The sequence below is a fragment of the Corythoichthys intestinalis genome, chromosome 8, assembly GCF_030265065.1.
Source record: "Corythoichthys intestinalis isolate RoL2023-P3 chromosome 8, ASM3026506v1, whole genome shotgun sequence".
NCBI lineage: Eukaryota > Metazoa > Chordata > Actinopteri > Syngnathiformes > Syngnathidae > Corythoichthys > Corythoichthys intestinalis.
This window is the reverse complement of record NC_080402.1, coordinates 35,260,100-35,284,067: the sequence shown is the minus strand read 5'-3', so window position 1 is coordinate 35,284,067 and position 23,968 is coordinate 35,260,100. Positions and strand designations below refer to the sequence as shown.

Sequence of the window (23,968 nt, the reverse complement as noted above, 5' to 3'; positions counted from 1 at the left end):
TTGACGCAATTAACGCACATGCCCCGCTCAAACAGATTAAAATGACAGCAGTGTCATGTCCACTTGTTACTTGTGTTTTTTGGTGTTTTGTCGCCCTCTGCTGGTGCTTGGGTGCAACTGATTTTATGGGTTTAAGCACCATGAGCATTGTGTAATTATTAACATCAACAATGGCGAGCTACTAGTTTATTTTTTGATTGAAAATTTTACAAATTTTATTAAAACGAAAACATTAAGCATTAAGCGGGGTTTGAATATAACTTGTACTAACATTTATCTTTTAAGAACTACAAGTCTTTCTATCCATGGATCGCTTTAACAGAATGTTTATGTTAATGCCATCTTGTTGATTTATTGTTATAATAAACAAATACAGTACTTATGTACAGTATGTTGAATGTATATATCCATCTTGTGTCTTATCTTTCCGTTCCAACAATAATTTACAGAAAAATATGGCATATTTTATAGATGGTTTGAAATGCGTTTAATTAAGATTAATTAATTTTTAAGCTGTGATTAATTCGATTAAAAATTTTAATCGTTTGACAGCCCTAATACAAATATATACTGTATATAAATATATATATATATATATATATATATATATTGAAGGGGAAAAGATATTGTCATCGCACACACCATATAATTGTTTGCATTAGTCTAACACATATATAGTCTAACACATACATATGGTACAGGTTCTCGTAGGCACCGTCTAACTGTTTGCATTACTCTAACACACGTAATATAATTAATCCGGAAATAGTATCATTTTCATATTTACGGTAGGACTACACTACTAATATAAAATAAATAGCACACCATAGTTTAATGAGAAGTAATAGAAGAGATACACAATGCCGTCTTATCACAAGATTGACACACCAACTCGTGCAATCAGCTCTCCCAGCAAACTCCAAGGACAAAGCGCTTTGTCCTAAAACGTGATATGTGAATGGTGGAAAACACTCAGGTGACTTGAAGTTCCGCTGTGAGACCCCCATTTTGGCCAAATTTTAAAATTGTCCGATATGCATGTGTGATACATCATTGAAAGCTTAAAATCTATATTTTCTGGGGGAAGAAAAATTTGGAACAGGAGGGCATTAAAAAAAAAAAATTTAAACAGCAAAACCCTATCTGAAGGTGACAGCACACGAGAGCAAAATTACAGACGGCATGACTTTCACGAGATATTATCGCGTACTTACCTTGTAAAGACACAGCTTTGAATGGCCACAGCTGGATTTTTGGGGATTTTATGGGTGAAACATGGTAATATAACAAGGGTCGCGATGCAGAAATCGCAGACATCAAGGAGTGGTTGAGATTTTCTTTTTCATATATTTACCCTTTTAAATGTTTTTTTTTTTCAACTTTCCTTTGTTTGGATCAATTATTTATTATCTAACATATCAGAGAAAATGCGACAGTAACAAAAAAAAAAATACAGTCAAGCGATGGTTATGAGGTAGGTCTCCATGACTTTTTTACAGATGCCATTTTTTTCGTTGTGACATAATGTGTTTAAAAGTTTAAAATATGCGAGTTAATAATTTTTAAAAGTTTTTTTTAAACAAAAAGACATCAATTAATGATTCTAAGCTAAAAATGACAGACATTTTGAATAATAGATATAATTAATTACCTTCGTTTTATGGCTGGGTTGAAACAAACGTCGTTGCGCGACGCCTGTAAATGGGGGTTTCCAGGGTAAAACGGACAAATTAAAAATAGTTCAGGGGCTTAATGTGCCATGAATCTGCTATGGCAGCATATAGACATATTGTTCTATCAAACACAACATGTTTTGGCTTAAAACACAGCAGTTTCTTTTAAAGAGCAGAAACTGCTTTTTCAGTCTTGTCTGTGTTTTCCGCCATATATATTTAATCATAGAGGCTAACGCCATGACTTTCACTCACAACACAGTAATTGTTTGTTCCCAAATATTTGTAAATCGCACAGATTACATTTTGGGCACATATGTAACAAAAATGGCTGCAATTTCAAAACCTGAAAAATACTACTAATTACTTGAAGTTAAGTAATATCTGGATCAGGCTAATTTGCCTTACTCTCACACACATGCACACAAACATGTATCCAAACATTATACATACAGTACAGGCCAAAAGTTTAGACAAACCTCATTCAGTGCAACAAAAATAAATGTTCCAATCAAATCGATAAAGCAATAAATTCCACCAATTAACTCTTAAAAGGCATACCTGTGAAGTCTACCATTTAAGGTGGCTCCTTCTTGACGCTCATCAAGAGAATGGTAAGAGTGCAAAAAAGTAATCAGAGAAAAGTGTGGCTACTTTAAAGATACTAGAATATTAGGCGTTTTAGTTATTTCACCTTTTTTTGCTAAGTACATCCAGTGGGGCAAATAAGTATTTAGTCAACCACTAATTGTGCAAGTTCTCCCACTTGAAAATATTAGAGAGGCCTGTAATTGTCAACGTGTGTAAACGTGAGAGACAGAATGTGGGGAAAAAAAAAAACAGAAACTCACATTGTATGATTTTTAAAGAATTTATTTGCAAATCATGGTGGAAAATAAGATTAAGTCAATACCAAAAGTTCATCTCAATACTTTGTTATGTAACCTTTGTTGGCAATAACGGAGGCCAAACGTTTTCTGTAACTCTTCACAAGCTTTTCACACACTGTTGCTGGTATTTTTGCAAATTCCTGCATGCAGATCTCCTCTAGAGCAGTGATGTTTTGGGGCTGTCAGGGGGCAACACGGGCTTTCAACTCCCTTCGCAGATTTTCTATGGGGTTGAGACCTGGAGACTGGCTAGGCCACTCCAGGACCTTGAAATGCTTCTTACGAAGCCACACCTTTGTTGCCCTAGCTGTGTGTTTGGGATCATTGTCATGCTAAAAGATCCAGCCACGTCTCATCTTCAATGCCCTTGCTGATGGAAGGAGATTTTCACTCAAAATCTCTCGATACATGGCCCCATTCATTCTTTCCTTTGCACAGATCAGTCGTCCTGGTTCCTTTGCAGAAAAACACCCCCAAAGCATGATGTTTCCACCCCCATGCTTCACAGTGGGTATGGTGCAATTCAGTATTCTTTTTCCTCCAAACAACAGAAACTGTGTTTCTACCAAAAAGTTCTATTTTGGTTTCATCTGACCATAACACAGTCTCCCAGTCCTCTTCTGGATCATCCAAATGCTCTCTAGCAAACCGCAGACGGGTTGCTTGGTATTTTGTTTTTTTTTCCACATTCTGTCTCTCATGGTTGAGGTTTACACATGTTGACAATTACAGGCCTCTCTAATATTTTCAAGTGGGAGAACTTGCACAATTAGTAGTTGACTAAATACTTATTTGCCCTACTGTGATTCCCCACATGTTCATTAATAGTTTTATTACATTCAGTGAGAATTTGTAATGTAATGTAAATAGTCATAAAAATAAAGAAAACGCACGAATGAGAAGTTGTGCCCAAACTTTCTGGCAAATTCATAGTGAATATGTCAGCATTTTTTAAAATTTATTTATTTATTTATTTATTATCTTCAATGAAAAAAACACCAAAGTATTTGGGGAGGGGGTAAGAATATGGGCTGAAGCCCCCCCCCCATAATAGGCCTAACCACTGGCCCCTACTGTAGAATTTTTTTTTTTTTTTTAAATCACATTTCAAAAAAAAAAACAAAAAAAAAAAGACTAAAAGGCCATTTTTGAGGACGTGGGAAAAAACCCACATTAGAAAAGGGAGGAATAGTAAGGTTGGACCTGAGATTTGAATGCTGAACTTCAGAGGCAGACATGTTAATCACAATACCATCATGCTCCGTAGATAATCCTTGATTTGATCACGATACTGTCATAAATACTAATTTTCTGCAAATGACAATATTTGGCATTTACTGAAGATGCATGCAAATTTCTCAGACATACGTGTTCAACCTAAGCCAACATTTATTTGGCTTTAACTCTTCCTGGTGCCATGCCCCACACAACCACAGTTTCACGGAAACAGGCTAAGCCACAATTACTAACAAGGGGAAGTAAAAATTGCCTGTGTTCCAAAGTGTCACAACTCGTCTTTGTATTTCTTATTATGTGTTTATATGCAGAACATTTGCATATTGAACATAATAAGACTGTCAGTTTACAGGAGCTACTTTTAAATTTACTGGTAATTGCCTACCATATACTGACAATTTGAGAGTCTTTTCAAGAGAAGAAATGAGAGTAAAGGAACATGAATTGTGAATGAGAAGAATATTTAGTTACCGCTTCCATTCCTTTGTTTGTAAATGACCGCTGGAGGGCCAACCTCCTCATGTTTCAGATACAGTGGGATGCGTCGACCCCGAGGACTGTGTGCGAGTTTGCGGAGCCGAGGTGGGATGCTCCAACATCGCCTTCCCCAAACTTGTCATTGAGCTCATGCCAAGTGGTGAGAACATGTCTCTAACTCCAGAGAAGTATGGCCTCTTCAATTTTTTGAAGTATAAATTTGTTCATACAGTATGTACTTCTGACAGGATTGCGGGGCCTCATGATATCAGTGATGATGGCTGCTCTGATGTCATCGCTGACCTCCATTTTCAACAGCAGCTCCACATTGTTCACCATGGACATCTGGAAGAAGCATCGGCCGCGAGCCTCAGAGAAAGAGTTGCTACTGGTTGGCAGGTATGAAACTACAGTATTTTAAAGTCCAAAACATGGTGGAAGCAGTTATTTATCTATATTTCCATCCAATTTATTTAGTGTTGAACACTTATTTAGTCCAGAAGCGATCTGGATCCTATCCTAGCAGATATTTAACAAGACGTTCAACCAAAGCTCAGTGTCAATAAATTGCAGGACACATTCGGTAGGCAAACAAACATTCACACTCGCATTGACGCCTTCGGGCATTGAGGATCGTGTTCAATGGACCTCCCATGCATGTTTTGAAATATAAGAATTGGCTAAATTATACAGAAAAGTCTCTCAAGCATGGGGAGAAAAACAAACTCCACATAAGATACACAAACTTGAACCGCAAACGTCAGTGCTGTCAGAACCAGGCTCTCCTGAGTTGAATGAGTGGAGAAAGCACAAATTGGCCTGGGGTACCTGCATAAAAGGGCATGGTGTGACGTCACATTGACACCAATTTCAAATTTGCTTATTTGCTGAGCAGTTTGACTTACAAAAGTGATTGCAATCAAATCACAAATCACATACAGTAGATGACAAACGTCATCCAGATCAAACACTAATTTTGGTGCCTGTAGTATGAAACAGTGATAAAAATTGGAATCCTGCCAGCGGTCACTTTTAAAAGTAGGCAGTTTGTACATACTGTAACATACCGTAATTTCCCGAAAATAAGGCGCACTTTTTTTCCCCAAATCCACTTGTAAAATCGAGGGTGCGCATTATACACGGGTATATGGATGGAGACAGAAATAAATACATATAAATATGTATATTTTAAGACTTTTTCTTTATTGACACGGCCATGTTGTGAAGAAAACGCATACGGTGATCTGTTGCCGCCATTACGGTATATTACGTCACCGTTTGTTTTGGTAATACTTCACTCTGATTGGTCGAATGACTTCCGTGAGTTCGTTTCATCTGCACTGTTATGAGCTCCTTTCGTTTTCCCACTTCAGTCGTCACTTTAATTTTACAGTATAATTCCAAGGAAGATACATTTGCAGTATTTCATGATGATGAAATGAGCAAGCTACACGGCAGCCTTCAAAAGGAAAGTAATTTCCGTATCTGAGGAAGCTGGAATTCGTGAAGCGGCAAGACGGTATGACGTCGGAGAATCGAGTGTGCGAAATTGGAAACGAATGAAGAAGCAGCTGGAACAAGCAAAGTCATCAGCAAAAGCAATTGGTAGGGGCAGAAAAGCACTTATAAGAATGCTTTAGATGTTCATGTATAATACAGATATGGCTGTTTGTTTTCTCACGGGTTCTCTTAAGTTGGAGAAGTAGTTAAAGGTTGTTAGAGTAATGTTTTGCACTACCGGAACGGTAATTATCACTGTGCTATGCTTGTGCTGTCTTATGTCTGTTTATAATTTGTTAAATTAAAATGACATTTCTGTATTTCTACACGAGCTGTTTTCTTGTATTCTACCATATTTTTTGGTGCTAAAATTAGGGTGCGCGTTATACACGGGTATAAGAATTTTCCCTGGATTTTGCAGGTAAATTGGGGGTGCGCGTTATACACCGGTGCGCCTTATATTCGGGAAATTACGGTAATCATTGCAAAGTAGGTTCACAAAAAAATAATATCTGTATTGTGGTTTTGCCCCAGGATTGTGACAGTGATTTTGGTGGTGGTGAGTGTGGTGTGGATCCCCATCTTGCAGTCCGCCAACAGCGGCCAGCTGTATGTTTACATTCAGTCCGTGACTAGTTACCTGGCGCCACCCGTCACGGCTGTGTTCACCCTGGCAGTCTTCTGGAGGAGAACCAATGAGCAGGTGAGGCCTGATTTTATGTGATTCCCAACCACTGAGTCATGACACAGTAATGTATGTGACAGTAATTTGCTAAGAACGATCATCCGGTATACTGTGGGATAGTATTACATTCACTTAATTGCTCAAAATGAATGTATTCATCTATCTTTGCCAACAACATTTCGTGTCAAACATAAAAATGCTCCTTTAGTCGGAGTAGGTAGAGCGAATATCCTTCTTTTGATATTATTTATGCACAAGAATGACATCCGATTTATAGAATTAAGGATAAAAACGCAGCTTAACAGGTCCAAATTTATAATAAATGAAATTTGTGATTATAGTTGAAACTCGGATGAGATCATGAATACTGTGGTGTGACGTGAAATCTTATGTTAAGTAGCAGCATTAATTCATAGTAATTATCCACTGGTTTTTTTTCAGTGGAAAATAATAGTTCACACAAACAAAGGAAGCACTAAAAAAGAAGTCAAATGGACTATAACAAGCACTGATATCATATATCTGTGACTGTCAATCACAATGATCTCTACCAAGGTCTCTATTTACATTGGAATTTGTTGTGCGTTATTTAACAACACCACATTGATTTTCACATACCGGTAACTTAAGGCCAAGTCCCTACCCTATAAATCTTTGCACGAATCTAGATAATAGGGATAGTTTTATGACATTTTTGCATGGATTGCCTGTAAAGAATAATGGAATTAAAGGGCACTTGCAGGAATTGGGAATCTATTTAAGTGTCTATCCAAATTAGGCTGTCATGAATGCAGTATTTTTTCCACCCATTTTGAATCCTTGTGACACATTTTCAGTCACAAAACAAAGAAAAACGGAAAACAACTAGTTTAACTAGCAGTTGTTGTTTTAGGAACCAAAGGAACACACCATTGCATAATGTGCTCATATATGGCGATTATATCAAAGTTCATTACAAAGTTAATCCTTATCTAAACCGGAGTTCTATGCTGAGCATTCTGGAGTGTTCCCTTCCTGCACTTTTATTAGCCTCATATGGGATACAGCCGAGCACCAACATTCCTCAATCAACTGTGTGCGAGTGTGTGTATTTCTATGTGTGTGTGCACGCGTCTGCGGGAATGTGTATCGCATATTGTTTTCATTCCTGGTGTCAGGATTGTCAAGATCAAATTTAATGCACTCTATCGTGCGAACAAATGACTGGTGAAGTGAGTGTTCACGTCAGATAACAGAGCGAAGGCAAAGACAAAAGTTATTGCTATCAGATAGAGGAAAAAAGGATTAGAAGGTGGCGCAGGAAAGATAAAAGAGGTGGAGCAAAACATGGACAAATATACTTTAAATGCAAGTAAAGACCGGCTCAACTGGGGCTCAAAACTGAGTAGATGTTCAGTAAAGCAACTTCAGATTGTATAAGGGTTTTTTATTTTTTTTTGACACACTTACCCCACTTCCCTTCACCTTCAGCCCTTGACACGTTAAACTGTTTCTCTCATTCACATAATAAAATATACAAATGAAACTATCTACAGGCAGGACCATACAGTAAATATTAGGACATTGTCACAATTTTTGTCTTTTTGGAAGGAAAATTGATTTGAATTAAAAGGAGCTTGTTTTATCTGAAAACATAAATTACAGGATATTTATGTACAAATCAGGTGAACGATGTAGTAATTACAGCATTGAGTATGTGTTATATAATTAGATATAATCCATTGTGGTGGTGCTTAAAGCCAAAGAGAATAGAATCATGTTCATGTCCCAGTTTAGGAATGCCTACATATTCTCTTTTATGCAACATTTAACCATATCCATATCATGTTTGATTTCAAGTTAGCCCATATCTCTACTTGTACTAGTATTACACAAAACAAAAGGGTTATGCTTTTCTTTTATGGGGGTGTTGGGGGGCAGAGGGGGTTTTAGCTACTGGCAATAAAAGGTCAGGCTTGAGCAAACAAGCAGTTACACATGCTGTGATGCTCTATAGCAGACTCAGGAATGAGCAAACAAGACCTGCCAAACGATATGATACATTTGCGAATGTGACACCTAATTTATGAAGCACTTTAAAAACAACCGGCACTTAAACAAAGCCACCTGAAACAGGAAATGATTAGTGTGTAACACTCAAATATGATCTGTCATGCAGAGATCAGTCATGAAATTACATCCACTTATATGTAATGACCAGTGTTGGGCACGTTACTTTAAAAAAGTAATTAGTTACATTACTCACTACTTCTTCCAAAAAGTAACTGAGTTAGTAACTGAATCACTCTATAGTAAAAGTAACTAGTTACCAGGGAAAGTAACTATTTCCGTTACTTTAAAAAGAACTTGTTGTATGTCAAACAATTTGAAATTTTCTGAGCAGTATTCGAGTCAGTGGAATAGAGAAGAACAGACAGGTTGTTAACTTCTTAGGTGCTTCAGCAGATTTGAATTGCTTACCACAGATGTCGACAAAAGCTTTGCCCCGGGACATAAATTACACATTACATGCAGGTTCTTTCCTTTAATTTCGACAAACTTGAAATAGTGTCTATATCTCCACCTCTTAAAGGACAATTTTTCTTCTGACTGCTCTGCCATCCCGACCCTGTGCATCTGCTTTGCGTGTGTGTGTCTGCCGCACGCGCTGTTCCGGTTTGCTTGTGAAATCACCGGCTCTGATTGGCTTACCGCGACACATGACTCTAACCCTCAGCCAATCACAATCACTTCCATCGCATCTCTCGAGGGGCTGCATTCAGGTAGGCTAGTTTCCCGACAATTCACGTCACCTTCAAAACGTCTGTCGTCCTCAAAATAGAAGCAGAATTATTGCTGGCTGACAGTAGGAGATGGGAACGAGGCTAGCATCAGGTGTAGCAAACACAGAAACGTTACCAAACTTTGGAAAGCATTGTCTAATTGAATGAGCAGGGACAAACAGCTTGAAGTCAGAAGTACGTGCGCTATTCTCGAACCTGAACACACCCGAAGTCTTGGATGACAAATCAACACAGCAGAGAGTCGACTCGACACGGCTGGTAGTTTCTTCAATTTATTCAGAGTAAGTAACGCACTGCTTTTGACCGTCAGTAACGGTAACGGCGTTGTAATGGCGGAAAAAGTAATTAGTTAGATTACCCCGTTACTGAAAAAAATAACGCCGTTACGTAACGGCGTTATTTATGACAGCGTTACTCCCAACACTGGTAATGACAGCCAATTAATCTGATCTAACATTAAAACAAATGTTCAGGTTTTATTAAGATTTTAGGTATGTTTATATTTGTGTAAATTGAAAATGTGTTTTTTTGGTCTAATCACACAGGCGAACAATCTTTAAAGTTAGTATACCTCCTCTGGTATCTAATTCTAATTCTTTTTCCCATATTGGACAGACAAAATCTTTGGTTGAAACTTAGCTCATTGCCCATTTTAGCTCTGAATATACTTCAGGACTGTAGCACAGCTCCAAAACAGCCGACTGGGAGCGGCAAATAGCCACACTAAATGAAGGTAAGGCAGGAGAGACTAACCTAATTTTCCTTCACATTATATGTATATATATACTGTATATACATATATATATATATAAAATTTTTTAATCCAGTTAATTACAGCTTAAAAATTAATTAATCGTACTTAATCGCAATTAATCGCAATTCAAACCATCTATAAAATATGCCGTATTTTTCTGTAAATTATTGTTGGAATGGAAAGATAAGACACAAGATGGATATATACATTCAACATACGGTACATAAGTACTGTATTTCTTTATTATAACAATAAATCATCAAGATGGCATTACCATTATTAACATTCTGTTAAAGCGATCCATAGATAGAAAGACTTGTAGTTCTTAAAAGATAAATGTTAGTACAAGTTATAGACATTTTATATTAAAACCCCTCTTCATGTTTTCATTTTAATAAAATTTGTAACATTTTCAATCAAAAAATAAACTAGTAGCCCGCCATTGTTGATGTCAATAAATACTTACACAATGCTCATGGGTGCTGAAGCCTATAAGATCAGTCGCACCCAAGCGCCAGCAGAGGGCGGCAAAACTCCAAAAACACAACAAGTACACCTTTCACTGTGCTGTCATTTTAATCTGTTTGAGCGGGGCATTTGTGCGTTAATTGCGTCAAATATTTTTAACAGGATTAATTAATAAAATTAATTACCGCTCGTTAACGCGATAATTTTGACAGCCCTAATATATATATATATATATATATATATATATATCTATTTTTTAAGAAAAATCAGTGTATATGCCACTATAAAAGTGATAACTCAAATGTAAACAACATTGCCATCGAAATAGCCTGGGGAATTTGGGCTGTATTTGACATGGACTATCTGAAACCATAAACTCCAAAAATCTATTGACCTGACACTTCGTCATTCTTTGCGCCACGCCTTATCAGAGGGGACCGTGCTTTATTTAGTAATAGCCGAAGACAGCACACGCTCATGTTGGATTTAAGCTTGGATTTACTTACGATTGGATGTATCTACGAAAGCTGTACCACATACAAACAAGAAGGATTTTCTCAGGAGTGATTTGTTCGAGGATTCAAGGTAAATATTATATTTTTCATACGATGCATGCGTGATTGAAGCATTTATTCGCAGGGATTTTCTTCTTTGTTGACACATGGAGGCGGCTGATTTTCGTAACTGACTAGCCTCATGGTTGGCAATATTTACGTGAAATAAATGCTACCTGCACGGTTTCTTTGCTTTAAAACAAGAATCGAGACTGTTTTACGTCCATATCTATGAAAAATTCAGGGATTTAAGCATTTATTCACAAGGATTTTCACTAGAAAAGCTCCTTTTACGCCGGGCGGCCGCTAGCCTCATTTGCTAACATACTGTAGTAGCATGGTACTTCGTCAATATACGTAAAGTAAATGCTAACCGTACTGTTTCTTTGCTTTTAACCAAGAATCGAGACTGTTTTACGTCCATATCTATGAAGAATTCGGGGATTTAAGCATTTATTCACAAGAATTTTTGCCAGAACAGCTCTGTTTACGCTAGGCGGCCGCTAGCCTCACTCGCTAACAGTATATAGTGTATAATGACGATAAAGGGATATTCCAGTCTATAATAAGTTGTTGTATATAGAATTTATTATTTATCTATTTACATATTATTTATGATTGATTCTGCATGTTTTCCTCAAGTATCAAGTTTCTGATGTTAAACTGTTTCATTTATTAGCTGTTGAAAACTTGCAGTAAATAAAAAAAAAAAATTAAGTTGCTATTTTGTTCAAAAACTTATATGATATGTTAAATATTGCTATTGATCCTGAAAATATAGGTGATTATCTCTGCATTCGGTGATTTTTGTGCATCTAGTGTAAAATCTGAGACTTTTATAGCCATTTTAAGTTGTGTTATACTTACTGTATATAGAAAATAATTAATCAGGGTCTTATAAGGGAACGGCTTTGAATTTTTTGATGTTGCTGCTCATGGAGATTCATATATGGCTAAGGTAGGTGCCTGTTTTGGTTTTAGGCCGGTAGCAACTTTGGTTTCGTAAATATTTGAATTTGAAGTTTTTGAAAATAGGCCCCCTACAAATCGGCCCTGTTTCCCGTGTCATGTCAATAGGTTATGAAGTCTATGCTGAAACATTCACATTTGAATGGCTAAAACACTTCTGTTATTTAAAAATGGCTTCTAATGGCAATTTTTCCTACTTTCTGGAAATATTGGGCTTTATTGAAGTTTTTCTCTAGCTTTGCAAGCAAGACAGTACTTCCCGATTCATTGATTTATCATGCAGTACCGTCTTGCAAACTTCAGCTGCTAACCACTTTCCCTGTCATCTGATGTTCGAGCCAATCAGTAAAAAGAGGCGGGAGCTGCAGACATGACCAGGAAATAACTACTGTATTTGGTTGAATACAATGTCGAAGTGCAAAGCGGTTCTTGTACATTCAAAAAACTGACCATGCACTATTTTAACTTTTAAATAGGTGGTTTTCATTGTATATACACATTAGCTTTGTGTTTTTACAAATTACTAAATCCATTGTTGTGTTTATCATCTAAGAGCAGACATGTCCAAAGTCCGGCCCGGGGACCAAATGCGGCCCGTGGTCAAATTTCATCTGGCCCCCAGCCTCTGTCATAAAATCAATAATGTCTGGCCCGCACACAGACCTAATGAATTTGTTAGCAGTACTGCTACCAGCATATGAAATAGCTTACACATTAAATGCTGCTCCTCATTTACCCACTAAAAGGCAGCAGCACTTGAAGCAACTTTACCCCGCGTGACTCTTTACTCCCAATTTTCTAAAATGATGACAATCAACACAAAAAAAAAAAGTTGACTGCAACGGCCGACGCTTCAAGGATAGGTGGAAATTGGACTATTTCTTCACTAAAATATGCAAAACCTGTGTCTGCCTCATTTGCAAAGAGACAGTCGCTGTTTTTAAAGCTTTCAATGTGAGACAATATTACCAAACAAGACACGCTGACATGTACGACAAGATTACAGGGAAGATACGTAGCGAGAAATTGAAGCAACTTAAAGCTAGTTTAATTTTACAGCACCAGTATTTCGCAAGAGCCCAAGAGATGAAAGAGAAAGCCACTAAGGCTTGCTGCAAGATTTTGTGGAAATTATTAATTGAAAAAAGTAATAAACCAAATGTGAGACACAGAATGGCTTGCTAATATTTGCTTAGATATATTGTTCCACATAAAGGACGTCAGCCAAGGTCGGCCCCCCACATTTTTACCACACCAAATCTGGCCCCCTTTGCAAAACGTTTGGACACCCCTGATGTAAGAGAGTCGATAGCGCACATAACACATCACTTTTGCTCATTAATATTCATGACGTTAACAACTGTCCCTCATGCTAAATGCATGTAAATAGTGTACGGACGGGATGTATACTGAGCTAAACCTACCAATTCTGTTCGAAAATGATGTCTCTGGTGCCAAATTCACTGGTAAAGATGTGGAAGAACATACAAATGTTCAGTTAAATAGATGGTTTGAGTGCCGAGGGCTGAAAAATAAGGGAAAAAGAGACGACCTGATCAAGAGGTAGTTTTTTTATCGGCACCTTTTTCTTGTATGCATTGCCTTAACGCCACTGAACATAAAATTCTCGTGTTTCAACAAGCTATCCTTTACCACTATATGTCCTGTCTTTCTCATATATCATATCCTCTGGTTGTCTCACGTCTTTGACCATTCTTGGAGATAATTTGCACTGCTATTTTTGTATAGCGATCACAAAAGCTACCCCTGAGACAGCCAACGAACACTTTTAGTTTTTTCATAAATAACAAATCTTAATTGCATAATCTATTTACACTTCCCCTTTACTAAAGCTGTTTTCTACAACAGAAAAGGTAACAACAGTGGCAGTAAGATCCCATTTTAATTTTTTTCTGGTCATTCATTGTCAGACAGAAGCAGCACGGCAAAACGCCACGCTAATAAAATAAGTACAAATATCAAAATGGGTTACATCTTCGTTCTCTGTAGGACCATGGCCCCCAACAAAATGTTGACTGCATATGAAGGTGAATGGCTTCACCTTGTTGGCGTTAAACTGGTCTTTTGGACGTCCGCACAAGTTGAGCCATTGTTCACATTTTTTCCTCTTAGTTTTTGGCTTCGGGAAACGTATGAAGAAAACATCCTTCATATGTTGTAATGTCTAGAGTCGTTTCTACAAGTTCCATAGCAGCAGTTTTTACTCGCCATGTTCTTTTTTGAAAGATTACTGGCAGAAAAACAAGCAGTATTAACATGGGTTGTATGCGAGGGCGCTTCTATGTTGACCCTCTTCCAGTTTACGATGGTGACGTCACGGTCTAAAAATAGCATTCTTGCGGTACGCTATTAAAACACTTATTAATAAGCCTTGCTTAATACATACGTCGCGTGATTTTAACTTTAAATAGGTATTTTCTTTAGCCTTGTGTTTTTACAAATTACTGAATCCCTTTATGTATTAATTATGTAAGAGTCAATTAAACTTAAGAAAAAACATTGCTTAATATATTTGTAACGTGATTAAATTAAATACAATTATAAGTGGCACCAAAAATGAATGAATATTTTAAATAGGTGTATTTCATTGTATATACTAAGGGTGTCAACAATAATCGATGCGGCGATGCATCCCGATGCGGGGCATGGACGATTCGATTCGATGCGGGCAACAAGCCTAAAGTTGTTAAAACACATACAGTGGGGCAAATAAGTATTTAGTCAACCACTAATTGTGCAAGTTCTCCCAGGTGAAAATATTAGAGAGGCCTGTAATTGTTAACATGGGTAAACCTCAACCATGAGAGACAGAATGTGGAAAAAAAACTGAAAATCACATTGTTTGATTTATAAATAATTTATTTGCAAATCATGGTGGAAAATAAGTATTTGGTCTATACCAAAAGTTCATCTCAATACTTTGTTATGTACCCTTTGTTGGCAATAACTTTCAACTTTCAACTCCCTCCTCACCCTGTGGCGTCAAAATGATAACAAGAACAGGGAGCAAAAATCCCAGAACCACACGGGGGGACCTAGTGAATGACCTACAGAGAGCTGGGACCACAGTAACAAAGGCTACTATCAGTAACACAATGCACCGCCAGGGACTCAAATGCTGCACTGCCAGACGTGTCCCCCTGCTGAAGAAAGTACACGTCCAGGCCCGTCTGCATTCGCTAGAGAGCATTTGGATGATCCAGAAGAGGACTGGGAGACTGTGTTATGGTCAGATGAAACCAAAACAGAACTTTTTGGTAGAAACACAGGTTCTGTTGTTTGGAGGAAAAAGAATACTGAATTGCACCATACCCACTGTGAAGCATGGGGTTGGAAACATCATGCTTTGGGGCTGTTTTTCTGCAAAGGAACCAGGACGACTGATCTGTGTAAAGGAAAGAATGAATGGGGCCATGTATCGAGAGATTTTGAGTGAAAATCTCCTTCCATCAGCAAGGGCATTGAAGATGAGACGTGGTTGGATCTTTCAGCATGACAATGATCCCAAACACACAGCCAGGGCAACAAAGGTGTGGCTTCGTAAGAAGCATTTCAAGGTCCTGGAGTGGCCTAGCCAGTCTCCAGGTCTCAACCCCATAGAAAATCTGCGAAGGGAGTTGAAAGCCCGTGTTGCCCACTGACAGCCCCAAAACATCACTGCTCTAGAGGAGATCTGCATGCAGGAATTTGCCAAAATACCAGCAACAGTGTGTGAAAAGCTTGTGAAGAGTTACAGAAAACGTTTGGTCTCCGTTATTGCCAACAAAGGGTACATAACAAAGTATTGAGATGAACTTTTGGTATTGACCAAATACTTATTTTCCACCATGATTTGCAAATAAATTATTTAAAAATCAAACAATGTGATTTTCTGTTGTTGTTTTTTATACATTCTGTCTCTCATGGTTGAGGTTAACCATGTTGACAATTACAGGCCTCTCTAATATTTTCAAGGGGGAGAACTTGCAGTGGTTGACTCAATATTTATTTGCCCCACTGTAATTGTGAGCCTCACTTCTATGCTTACTTAAGGGATGCAAAGTCCCTCTGTTCCCTTTGCGAGCGCAAGGGTAGGGTACAGTTGCCAGTTAGTCGCATGTTCTGCACTAGGGTCCCCCACTCGTCCAGAATATTAACAACATCACATTGAATATTTAAAATTAACACTCCTATTTTGAGAAAACAAAAGATAGTTACACGTTTTGCATGTAAAAGGTTTGAATAGGAATTGATTACCTTGTTCAAGTAATTTCTTAAGTCTTACTTAAATCAATTAGGCATTTTTCATTTAACTACAAAAGTTAATAGTTACATAAAGCAGTTGTGTGTAACCACTTCAAATCATGTTTCTTTTCTTATTTTTTTTTTTGTGAGTGGATAGTTCACAGGAGCTGCAGAAGTGACCAGGAAGTACTATCTGCTTGAATACTACGGCGGCATGCAAAGCGGTATATGTAGATAGGTCAATGTTCCAAGTTTTGTCTGAAATACACTTGATTTCCTCATTAAAAGAGAAGCAAAGAATGTCGCTAAAAGTTTTTTTGACAGGAACATAGGATATTTTCACAAGTGTGATAAAAAGTGACTTTGTCCAGTCAGTGGCCATATATTTTTGACGGTTCTCCCATTAAACACGTCTCAACTGGATCTTTCACAGATTGATATGTGGAATAATATTCGTAGTAGATATAAGGAATAATCAATCTGGCGTGCCAGGTTTTTCTCCTCTATTAACAGAGAAATTAAATTGTGATATATTTCAAATTCTTAGACAAGATTCTTTCTGCTAGGAAGCACTTGATTACAATTTCTTTAAAAAACACTTTAGAGTAAAATGTGATGTACATACAGTTTTTCATATAAAACAGAAAAAGAATACAAATAAAATGACACTAGCAACAGAATATGTATGCATGTAAATAAATACAGACATTTTTAAACATTCTTCTTCCTAAAAATAGATTCCTAATAAGTTCCTCGGAGAGCTTCCTTTGTCTTTTTGCAAAATTTTCACTGAACAGTTGGCTGCCTGTGTTTTGCCATAGAACCACACAATAAATGATTACTGTACAATTACCTTAAAAAAAAAAAAAAAGAAAAAGAAAATGTCCTCTTGCCTAAATTTGCTTAAAGATACTCAATCTGAATATTCATTGTTTTTTTTGTTTTGTTTGTTTGTTTGTTTTAAACCAGATAGGTATAGTTTGGCTTTGTGTGTAACACGTGCTGAGTCTGGGTGGCCTTGCATCTCACGTGTGGTATGTCCTGTATGGTGATCTAATTACTAAAATTTACAATACAACTTTCCACATTCAGTTTAAGAAGTAAACAAATATAATAAAGCCCAACAGGTGCAGTTGTTGACATTTGCTTTCTTTGTAGCATGACTGATTCAACCACACGGATGGCATTCTTTGCAGGCTTAAGCGAGATAATTGAATGGTGTCACTGCACGTGTGAAAACTGTGAGAAGTAGCACAACGGTGACAGGAGTTTGAGTTTGAGAAAGTGTGATTGTTGTGTGGCAAACACATCTTAAGTGAGACCTACAATTACTCCTTGCAAACCTTCCAACTTTTAAATTTCTTCTATTGCACATCGGATTGCTTCAAACCAGACCTGTGAAGTCGAGCAATTTGAAATCCAATAAAATATTTTGGGTAAAAAAATGCTTTTAAAATCACATAAAACAAGTTTGAACCACTGCCATGTATCAGAACATATACAGTATTTTTGCCAGAACCCAGTTGAGCGAGCCCCACCACCCTGCAGTGCTGAGGCAGAGTTTACACAGTATGCCATGTCATGTCAAAGCAGGCTTTGTGGTTGGAATGCAGAATTTCAGCATAGGGAGCAACAGACGTAGATACCAAGTACAGTATAGTGCTGTATTTTTTGGACATGTACTGAATATAAGTGAGTAATAAATTAGTCGTGACATATTACAATTGAAAAACATATAGTACTATAAGATGAATAAGGCACTTCAATATGAATCTGTCAGTGTGTTTGTGTTGTCAGGGCGCATTCTGGGGCCTTATGGTTGGCTTGGTTGTGGGGGTGTGCCGGATGGTGCTGGAGTTTGCCTTCCCGCCTGCCAGGTGTGGCGTCATTGACTCAGCGCCTGCCGTTCTGCGCCGCGTTCACTACCTCCACTTTGCCATTTTACTTTGTGGGCTCACCGCTATTGTGGTCACCGTGGTGTCACTGCTTACACCTCCCCCGGGCCATGACCAGGTATTTGGATCCCATTTGATATGATTTACTTGCAGCTATGGAACGTGGTTGTCGTTTGGTTGGACTTTGTGTTCTAGATCTGTTAATATCTAAAACGCAATGCATGCAAACTGCCTCACAGTACAGCACAACATTTCATGCACACCCGACAATGACACAATCAGCTTTTCATCTTTGTCACCTCATGAACGCCTGCTGACTTGACTCTGCCCGGCATTTGAACTTGAGCCAACGACTGATTCTTACTTCAAACTGATTGAGCACAGTATCTTACTGTACAGTAAATTTGCCTCAACAGTGTTGGCCAAAGCAACAACAAGTGTGTATTCTCGTTCATTCTCATTCATGAAGCAGCCCGGAACAGCTCCGAATTTGTTGGCTACGGAACATACATTCTTTCAGTCACTAGACAAAAAGCTGTTGACCAGGCCTGAGAGCTTGAATGCAATTCAACTGGTAATCTCCAGTTTCTTTGCCCTAAAACAACACTATGTAGACATTAGAGCCTAAAATGGCATCTTGACAATCACGTTGAGAGTAAAACTAGCTTGGAAATAAATACAATAGTGTCTTTGTCATTGCCACAGTTGACCCCACATAAACCCTTTTTGGGTTTTTTTCCCCCAACATCCAGTGAAGCACACACTGGCCAAATGTAGTACATGCATTGTAGCAAGCAAAAATAATCTTTCCTCTAACTAGATTGAACTTTTTGTTTTGTCTAAAATACATACAATGTTATATCAGCACTGTCCAGGTTATGTTTAATTCAAGTCAAATAAAAACAGAACTCTAAAGCAATAGTCTCCCGCCTAGACATGTCCCGATTACCGGTTTGAAGGAACACAGTGGAATGAAAACGTCACGGTTTCAAATCTGCAAAAATTTTCCATCATACATTCCCGACGGTATTAGCTATTTTTTATGTCCCAAAAATGCAGGGAGAAATCCCTTGCTTGCAGCTGCAAGGCTCAACCCTCCCCCACCGGTTGTTGCTTAGTGTCAGTGAGTCAGCTGTGCTACACGATGGCTGGAAGAGGTGAAACTCCTCAATTTTTTCCCCACATCAAAGAAAACGAAATCGCTAGTATGGGAATACTATAGCTACAGAAAAGTTACAGACGGATGCGGCTTAAAGGAGGAGGGCCAACTGACATGTAAAACATGTCTGCGGAGGGTGGCTGCCGAGGAAGCAATACCTCCAATATGATTTTGCATTTACACAAAATTAAAGGGTAATAAACACGATCATGAACGTTTCCCACCAGCTACAAGTTAACTCCAGCGTGTCTTGCAGTGATAAAACGTGGTGTTTTTTTCTCTCAAGCAACTGTCTGTGTTGAGAAAAAGCATGTGTGTAACATGATACGAGTCATACACACGTGGTTTTTATGGAAAACAATTCGATTATTTTTGTTCTAATTGTAATAATGTTGAGCTGGGGCTGTAGGTTGATGCACACCTAAAGGACTGCATTTATTTTAATTATGGCTGTCAAATGATTAAAATTTTAATCAATTTAATTACAGCTTAAAAATTAATTCATCGTAATTAATCGCAATTCAAACCATCTATAAAATATGCCATATTCTTCTGTAAATTATTGTTCAAATGGAAAGATAAGACAAGACGGATATATACATTCAACATACGGTACATAAGTACTGTATTTGTTTATGATAACAATAAATCAACAAGATGGCATTAACATTATTAACATTCTGTTAAAATTATCCATGGATAGAAAGACTTGTAGTTCTTAAAAGATAAATGTTAGTAGAAGTTATAGAAATTTTATATTAAAACCCCTCTTAATGTTTTCATTTTAATAAAATGTGTAACATTTTCAATCAAAAAATAAACTAGTCGCTCGCCATTGTTGATTTCAATAATTACACAATGCTCATGGTGCTAAAACCCATAAAATCAGTCGCACCCAAGCGCCAGCAGAGGGTGACAAAACACCAAAAAACACTGGTAACAAGTGTGCTGTCATTTTAATCTGTTTGAGCGGGGCATGTGCGTTAAATGCGTCAAATATTTTAACGTTAATAATTTTAAAAATTTGTTACCGCCCGTTAACGCGATAATTTTGACTGCCCTAATTTTAATTTTATTTAGAATATTTCACGTTTTTCTTTATTTTTAATTTATTTATTTTTACTGAACATTATACTTTTAAAACTTTTTTTTTTAAACCCAGACATCTCAAAGTAACACATTTTAGAGCTGCAATTGCAATACGGTGATACTGTGAAACCGTGATATTTTTGCTTAAAGTTATCATAATGTCAGAATGTCATAAAGGCACATGCTTACTCCCGCCCAAATAAAATCCTCATGGTTTATCATCAAAATATTTGTAAAAATATTACTTTTTGCGAGAATATTAATAAGTGTGATACATAATTTTAAATAGAAAGTTTTGGTGAATGATTCAAAGTTCAGTTCCACCATACTGAAAATATGTCACTTACATTGAAAAAAGTAAACATTGGCTCATTTTGAAAATATATTGGCTAATCAATCACACCTAAAATTTTACCGCTAGTACAATTATTAGCAGTAAAAGTTTAGGTGCGATTGATTAGACAATAGTTTTTAAATGTTTACTTTTTTCAGTGTACTCACACATCCAGAAGATGCTGATTCTATCTGGAAAAAGTAGGTCACCATTAAAGCTAAAGAACTAAAACGTTTTTTTAATATGTAATCTAAAGCTGATTTATTGTAATTTGTTTACACAAAAGTCAAGTTTGTGTACATATTTAGCTTGTACACATCGCCGTGTTTATATTGAAACAAATTCAGAGGAAGGTAACATTATTGCAAATACTTTAACATGACTCACATCACTGACTTCACACCTATCAAAAGTATGAATTGTGTTTATCTATTACTTTATTATTATATAAAAAAAAATAATAAACCTCTTTGATCTGCAGTTGAGGAACTTGACCTGGTGGACTCTGACCGAGGAGTCTCCCAGACAAATCCCTCTACAGAAAGTCTCCTCTGCCAGTCACCGTAATTCTCAAGGTGGGCATCAAATCCTGAAATACAGTACAATCTTTTGTAAATAGAAATAAAATGACAGCATCATAAAATATTTCTAAAAGCAGTATTTTTACATTCTTACCGATTATACGAATTTGAAATGCCAGGTGTAGGGGACCTATGAGTAATTGTTGCTCACTAGAAACTTTGACACAGGTAAAATGTTAGCTGTTCCAAAGTGCCAGCAAAGCACTATTTCCTATCAGGCACTGCTTAAAACATATTCAATTATCAATTATGCCTCATTCTTCAGTCCAAAAGCAATACTTTTATGAGGCAGATAAAACATACAGTAACAACAAATAGGCAAGTTAGGTTCCACAGTTAAGTGAATTTGCAAATGCAATGGTACCTCGACATATGATAACTTTGACATGCGATCTTTTCGACATCCGACGTAAAATTTGACTCGCCATTTTTTTCTACATCCGACAACATGCTCGAAATACTACGACATGACAGAGCTGCAGACGGGCATACAGCGGATTTTCTTGTGAGAGAAATCAACACAGGTTCCAAGAAGGTTATTGCAGGTGGTGAAAGGAAAAAGGTGACGCTTACCCGGAGGGTTCTCCCAGCGATGTAACCCCAAGGTGCAATAAAGATGAGCAGCCGCCGGCGGTGGGGAGTCAGCCTAAAAGCCGCCGGGGAAGAAGTCCCAGTCCGCCACGCCACAATTGGCGGCCGCGCAGGGGGTGAGGGGGCCCCGTCCCCGCGAACTGAGAACCGCAGTGCTTTCGGACAATTTATTTCAAAACTTATGCAACACAACACGCCTACCGTCCACTCCAGTTGACAGCAACAACAGAACATTAAAAGAGAAAGTAAAATCTCAGCTGCACCATTCTTATCTGTGACGTCAGTCACGCGGTGCATTCAGGTACAGCACGCAAAACCCGATTCATTACATTATTACAGGACTTATTATTATATTATTCCGATTTTCATTTATAATTTATTTGTTTTGTTATGTGTAACTGACATTTGTAATAGTACCAGCAGTATTTATTAAGGATTTAGTGTAGGTTTTAGGGCTGTGGAACGAATTAATGGAATTATAATGTACTGTAATTTCCCAAATATAAGGCGCACCCGTGTATAACACGCACCCCAAATTTACTTGTAAAATCTAGGGGAAATTATTGTACCCTGGTATAACGCGCACCCTAATTTTAGGAACAATAAATAGAAGAATACAAGAAAACAGAGCTCGTGTAAAGATACAGAAATGTCATTTTACTGACTGGTGAAACACAGCACAAGCATAGCACATTGGTAGTAAAACTGACAATATGTACAGTAATAATATGACCTGATAACTTCTTCAACTTACCAGAATCTAGGAGAAAACAAAACAGATGTGACTTTTCTTTTAAAGGCTGCTGTATAATTTGCTCGTTCCATCATTATGAATAAATGTTTCCTCCATGGATTGATACGGTAAAATGAAAGTGGGAACGTAAGTCGGAAAACCGAGAGCTCATCGCTGTAGACACGACAGTAACAATAGGAACTATTGTTATTTGGGTTTGAGTTTCCCGAGGGACAGATATAGTTGACGGACACAGGTACGTGTTGTGTTACATTTGTTATGGTCCGAGTTGTGGAGCTGCAATAAACGTTGACTCAAATGAGTTCAACAAACTAAATTCTGTGCTTTATGAAGAGTGAAAAAAGCAGAATTTAACACAGACGAAATCATTCGACCGATCAGAGTGAAGTTTTACCGAAACAAAATGGTGACGTCACGTATCGTAATGTTCGGCAACGGATCACCGCATACGTTTCTTCAACACAACATGGCCGTGTCATTAAAAAAAATCGGTTTTAATATATATATATAAATAATATACAGTGCCTTGCAAAAGTATTCGGCCCCCTTGAACCTTGCAACCTTTCGCCACATTTCAGGCTTCAAACATAAAGATATAAAATTTTAATTTTTTGTCAAGAATCAACAACAAGTGGGACACAATCGTGAAGTGGAACAACATTTATTGGATAATTTAAACTTTTTTAACAAAAAACTGAAAAGTGGGGCGTGCAATATTATTCGGCCCCCTTGCGTTAATACTTTGTAGCGCCACCATTTGCTCCAATTACAGCTGCAAGTCGCTTGGGGTATCTTTCTATCAGTTTTGCACATAGAGAGACTGACATTCTTGCCCATTCTTCCTTGCAAAACAGCTCGAGCTCAGTGAGGTTGGATGGAGAGTGTTTGTGAACAGCAGTCTTCAGCTCTTTCCACAGATTCTCGATTGGATTCAGGTCTGGACTTTGACTTGGCCATTCTAACACCTGGATATGTTTATTTTTGAACCATTCCATTGTAGATTTGGCTTTATGTTTTGGATCATTGTCCTGTTGGAAGATAAATCTCCGTCCCAGTCTCAGGTCTTGTGCAGATACCAACAGGTTTTCTTCCAGAATGTTCCTGTGTTTGGCTGCATCCATCTTCCCGTCAATTTTAACCATCTTCCCTGTCCCTGCTGAAGAAAAGCAGGCCCAAACCATGATGCTGCCACCACCATGTTTGACAGTGGGGATAGTGTGTTCAGGGTGATGAGCTGTGTTGCTTTTACGCCAAACATATTGTTTTGCATTGTGGCCAAAAAGTTCAATTTTGGTTTCATCTGACCAGAGCACCTTCTTCCACATGTTTGG

General features: G+C 37.6%; 1 protein-coding gene across 1 annotated transcript in view; it reads left to right on the top strand.

Annotated features, from left to right (window-relative positions):
* slc5a10 (solute carrier family 5 member 10) overlaps nucleotides 1–23,968 on the top strand; it is a 59,325-nt gene that overhangs the window by 32,803 nt on the left and 2,554 nt on the right. The window contains exons 9-13 of the mRNA XM_057842867.1: nucleotides 4,329–4,436; nucleotides 4,525–4,675; nucleotides 6,311–6,479; nucleotides 18,032–18,247; nucleotides 21,193–21,286. Coding sequence (XP_057698850.1) covers nucleotides 4,329–4,436; nucleotides 4,525–4,675; nucleotides 6,311–6,479; nucleotides 18,032–18,247; nucleotides 21,193–21,286 — 738 coding nt within the window. The remainder of the gene's footprint in view (nucleotides 1–4,328; nucleotides 4,437–4,524; nucleotides 4,676–6,310; nucleotides 6,480–18,031; nucleotides 18,248–21,192; nucleotides 21,287–23,968) is intronic.